This window comes from Sinocyclocheilus rhinocerous, unplaced genomic scaffold (genome assembly GCF_001515625.1).
Source record: "Sinocyclocheilus rhinocerous isolate Xijiao unplaced genomic scaffold, SAMN03320098_v1.1 scaffold1441, whole genome shotgun sequence".
NCBI classification, from domain to species: domain Eukaryota; kingdom Metazoa; phylum Chordata; class Actinopteri; order Cypriniformes; family Cyprinidae; genus Sinocyclocheilus; species Sinocyclocheilus rhinocerous.
The window spans coordinates 1,003,872-1,009,175 of NW_015654063.1; the positions used below are offsets into that span (position 1 = coordinate 1,003,872).

A 5,304-nucleotide genomic window follows, 5' to 3' on the forward strand; every position below is an offset into this window, starting at 1 on the left:
ATTTTATATTTTACTATTTTTTTCTTGTTATATTGTTTATAATTAATAGATTGAGGAATACTAAGAAAGTTGATGTCTAACTAAAAAAAATGAAGGCAGGAGAGGGTAGAGAATGATGTCCCGGGTCTCTAAAGACCTGAGGTATGCATTCAAGGGTTAAGTTTAAAGTTAATCCATAATTGATATTTAAATCTGAGTTTAAAGTTATGGTGCAACAGGATTAAAGTTCATCTTAAAGACTAGAAACTTGCTAATTAGCACATTATTAGGAAAGGCGATCTGCAAACCCTAACCGATTTGCAAATGAACCCTAACCCTAACTCATTAAAAAAACCTTACACTCACTTCTTCTGTAGGTGCGAACATAACATAAACGCATTTATGTAGATATCTTAATATTTTTATGTACTACATTCCCTTCAGAAACAAAAGTAATCCACTGCGAGTTCAGCGGCTCAGATGTTTAGCTCTAACCGTAATCAAATACACCTGAGCATGCTAATCAATGTCTTCAGGATCATTAGAAAATCACAGGTAGGTGAGTTTGATCAGGGTTGGAGCAAAACTCTGCAGCGCATTGGCCCTCCAGGGCAAGATTTGAGGAACCCTGGTCTAAGGTCAGACACCGGTCCAGTCTGCTGAAACGCTACTGTCAATCAAATAATCGTGGGAGGGGCCTGTCTGTGTGACGTCACACAGACAGGCATGTGAGATCGGCTTGATTTGAATAAGGGGAAATTATTTTAGTAGATTTAAAAAAAAAAAAACACTGGGTGGATTTTTATCATTATATTATATAATTATCATTATACACACACTGCCAACACACATTTCAGTTCAAACTACTTGTAAAAGTGCATGTTGCATCGGATGACCCCTTTAAAATAATTGTTTTTTATTTGAATATATTTTAAAATGTGATTTATTCCTGTAATGCAAAGCTGAATATTCAGCATAATTACTCCAGTCTTCAGTGTCACATGATCCTCCAGGAATAATTTTCATTTGCTGTTCAATAAACATTTATTATTATAAATGTTGAAAACAGTTGTGTTGCTTAATATTTTTGTGGAAAAAAATAGCATTTATTTAAAACAAATCTTTTGTAACTTTTTAAATGTCTTTACTGTCACTTCTGATCAATTTAATGCATCCTTGCTAAATAGAAATATATGATTTCAAAATAATAAATAAAAAAATCTTACTGACCCCACAGTTAATTTTGAACAGTAGTGTATGTGTCCTATACTCAAGTTTTTTGTTCAGTTTTATTAAAAACATCATTGCTAGCCTTTGGGGCAACAACCGTATTACTTTTAATTTAAAAACACAGAAGGAAGTGAGTATTATGAAGTGCACCGATGATAAATAGTGGTTAAATGAGTATCAATGCCACAGTGAGGTAAAACTCAATCACAAAGTTACATTTCTCCTGCCCAAAATGTTAAACAGTTTTCTTGGAAGCATATCAGCCTTACCTTTCTTGTCTATATGACTTATAGTCAGAAATTTGGCCAGGAAACATAAAATCAACACATAAAACACTTTTATGTAACAAATAAAATCTTTCAACAATGAATGTCCCACTTCTGGTGCTAGTTTTGCCACTGGTGTTGAACCACTAAACAGCAAAATGTTCTGATATAAACGTCAGACTCGGTCAAATCTGCATATGCACAGGCACTTGCTCTCTTTCACCATGACGTCACAGGAAGCAGGCATACCAATGGGCGTCTCACATTGACGTTGAGACATTTATTAGCTGGTAAAAGGATCCAAACTCCCACATTCTCCCAAAAATTCATCACATCACCTGAGAGGAAAAAAGACAGCTGCCGTCACAATCTTTCATCTTTCTGTCACTTTGAGTGGTTTTCACCTCATTGTTTGGGACTCTTGTCTTTAACCTTTGTCTTGCTGTCCCACTTAGGAGTCCTCACGAATAGCAAACCCACAGCTACCAGTCCCAGCACAACCCCCAAACTAGGAGGTCCACAGGGGCTGACTTCTTGAGCCAGACCAGACAGCAGTGGCGCTAGGACCCGTCCCACAGCTGTGACCGACTGTCCCGCTCCGATTAACGTCCCGCTAGCTTGGGCTCCCCCACGCTGCAGCTCTAAGTCAGTGATGCAAGTGCGTCCGATAGTGGTAGAGATGGCAAAGAACGTGGAAGTGAGCAGGACCTGCCAGACGTTGGGTGCCGTGGCATACAGGAAGATCAACGTGCAGGTGAGTGCAGTAGAGTGTAACAATAAAGCAGACATGTTGTTGCCATAAAGGTGTGTGACGGGTCCCACCAAACAGCCAGCAAGGGCCCCCAACATACTGCTGTAGCTGATCAAATAGCCCGTCACCTTTGGTTTGAGCTGAAAACGCTCCTCCATGGCTAAGGAGAAGTTGCTGTAGTACAGCATTATGGATACAGCCATTAGAAGACGCACCAGGAACACGTCCCACATATCGGAGGAAGCCACCATGCGGATCCGTATCCACACTGAGGTCAGCTGTCTCCAGGCAGGCTGGACGACAGACATGTCTCTCCAGCCCCAGCCTCCATTTGTTTGACTGCGGACCGCTGATGCATTAGTATGGTGAACGTGGTTTTTGTCTGAGCAGTTTTGCTGGACTGAGTTCTTTAACTCATCGTAGGATTTGCTGGGTTTGGTTTTACTGTTAGCGTTTGCATCAATACGGTGATTTAGCGTCTCACTCCAAGGTAACATCCAGACCAAACCTGAGAAGACAACATTCGGATAAGTAGACTATGGTTGCTTTGTACAGTAGCAGACAAGGGATCACTTGTGTAAAAGGAGTGCACTTAACTGTACTGAATGTGCACTTGCAGTGTACTTAAAAGTGTATTTTAAAAAAAAACCTGTACTTGCAGAATATATAATATTAAGGAAACTAAAAGGCCACTTAAGTGCACTTTCATGACTGAAATCATATAAATGTTTTATATGACTACATTATTTCACATATTAAATCATTGTTTTAATCATCTTTTGTCATGCTTTAAAGAAGTACTTATTTTGATGTGCTGACTACACTGTATTGTGTTATTTGACATTACATTTAAAGTTAATATATTAAATGTACTAAATATGTAACTTCATCATTATAAATGTGTCATTACAAATATAATTAAATACATGACCTACAAGTTGCAATAGAGTCCTACTTGTATAGGTCAAAAATTTCAAACTATAATATAATTTAATTTAAATTAACTTGCAATTACGTGTCTGAAAACATTACATCCAGTCTCAAGTACACTGTTTTAAACTATATTATTTCTGTAAAAACTACTTTTTAAGTATGTTAAAATGATATTTTTTACAAGGAATAGTTCACCCAGAAATAAAAATTCTGTCACCATTTACTCATCCTCATGTAAATCCAAACTCATGTGTCTTTCTTTCTTCAGTGGAACAAAAATGTGAAGTTTAGCAAAATGCTGATGCTGCTCTTTTCCATGCAATTACTGTACAATGAAGAGTGACTGAAGTTTTCAAGTTTAAAAAAGTATACGAAAGCAGCCAAAAACTTTCCAAATCGTCTAACCAGATCAACTAATTCATTAAAACTGTCTGATTCATGAAAAATTATTTGGACTTCAGACATGGCTTCTTTCATGATTTGGCTTTAAACTTGGAGTTTATATAGTTAAATGGTTAAAATGCTGTACATATGAAACAGTGTCCTTTTGCACACATTCATTACAACTGCATGGCAAACAGTCTTCAACATCTTTTCTTTTGTGTCCAGGGAAAGAAAGGCATGTGATTTTGGAAAGACTTAAGGGTAAGTAAACAATGAACTATCCCTTTAATGCATTACAAGATAACTGCAATCTGTCTATACTTGTTTGTACTTGTAAGGAATAAGTTACTTTCTTTATGCACGTGACTATTGTCAATCTTGCTCACCTGCATTTAGAAGGAAAATGGCTGCACAGACGAATGAGGATAAGTAAAAACCGCCCTCATGTTCAGTGAGATATCCACCCACCACTGGTCCCAGGATGAATCCCACACTTGAGGCTGCATTAAAGTGTCCCATCACTAGAGGCCGCTCTTTCTCCGACACAAGATCTGACAGGAGCGCTCGGCAGATAGACAGGGAGTGTTTAAAGAGCCCTTTAATAGGGGAAGGGAATAATTTCAGTAATGCTGCACTTATTTGCAATATGAACCAAAGTACACCACTACTTACCCACTGGTATCCTGGCCAGCACAAAGAGCGCAATACTCGTGGACAGACCCAGCAGGCCATATCCAAAGCCACTGAGCAAAAGGCATGTTAGTAGTGAATAGCGTCTCCCTACCACATCACTCCAACTTCCCTGCCAATCAGAGAATACAACACATAAGAGACAATTAAATATATAAAAGAGGTCATCATTATCAATACGAAGGTTGCTTATTCCAAAAATAATATAGTACCTGTTTTGCTTAAAAAATAAAGCAATAGAGTCAGATTAAAAGTTTTAGTTTAAATTAAATTTTTTTATTTAATTTTCTTGTCTTTTTAAAGAGGTAAATTTATTTTAAAGGGGTCATATGATGTTGCTAAAAAGAACATTATTTGGTGTAATGAAATGTGTTTATGCAGTTTAAGGTTAAAAAAAACATTATTTTCCACATACTGTACATTATTGTTTCTCCTCTATGCCCTGCCTTTCTGAAACACGTCGATTTTTACAAAGCTCATCGGTCTGAAAAGCGAGGTGTGCTCTGATTGGCCAGCTATCCAGTGCGTTGTGATTGGCCGAATTCCTCAAGCATGTGACGGAAATGTTACGCCCCTCACCATACTGTGATGCCGTGTCCCGGCGCGACGAGACAAAACCAATAAAACCCATTATAAACGAGGCATTTGTTGCATCCAGTGGGGACATAATTACGGATTATAATGACTTATACTGTCTTTTTACGCGTTGCATTGCATCGTGCCGCGTAAACATAAAAGAAGGAGAAACGACAAACAAGCGCAACTCTACACTGCCCAAAACTCACATTTGAATCATCAGTGGCCAATTCTTTTATATATGAAAACGTACTTACAGACTGTGTGTCCGAACAGCCAGCATTGTAGTCTGGAAACAGTCAGGAAACATCAGGAAACAGTCCTCCATAAAATGCGCTGCACACATCTGAATATTTGAGATGAACTGTTCTGGAACAGTGCTGTAAATACAACTTAACCACTGATTTCTAGTCGTGTCCTCTTTTGGAAGGCCAAACAAAGTATTTACGCTTTCACAACGAAACACACAGCGCCTTCACAACATGGCGGCGGCGG

General features: G+C 38.2%; 1 protein-coding gene across 2 annotated transcripts in view; it reads right to left on the reverse strand.

Moving 5' to 3' along the window:
- Positions 1 to 1,223: 1,223 nt before the first annotated feature.
- LOC107716769 (major facilitator superfamily domain-containing protein 9-like) overlaps positions 1,224 to 5,304 on the reverse strand; it is a 9,235-nt gene continuing 5,154 nt past the window's right edge. Inside the window, exons 4-7 of one of the 2 annotated variants that reach the window (XM_016523321.1) lie at positions 4,216 to 4,345; positions 3,930 to 4,139; positions 1,908 to 2,734; positions 1,224 to 1,813 (exon numbers count right to left, since the gene is read on the reverse strand). In XM_016523321.1, the coding sequence (XP_016378807.1) occupies positions 1,805 to 1,813; positions 1,908 to 2,734; positions 3,930 to 4,139; positions 4,216 to 4,345 (1,176 nt within the window). In that variant the 3' untranslated portion in view covers positions 1,224 to 1,804. Of the gene's footprint in view, positions 2,735 to 3,929; positions 4,140 to 4,215; positions 4,346 to 5,304 lie in introns of both variants that reach the window. The other variant, XM_016523319.1, reaches the window with a different exon arrangement.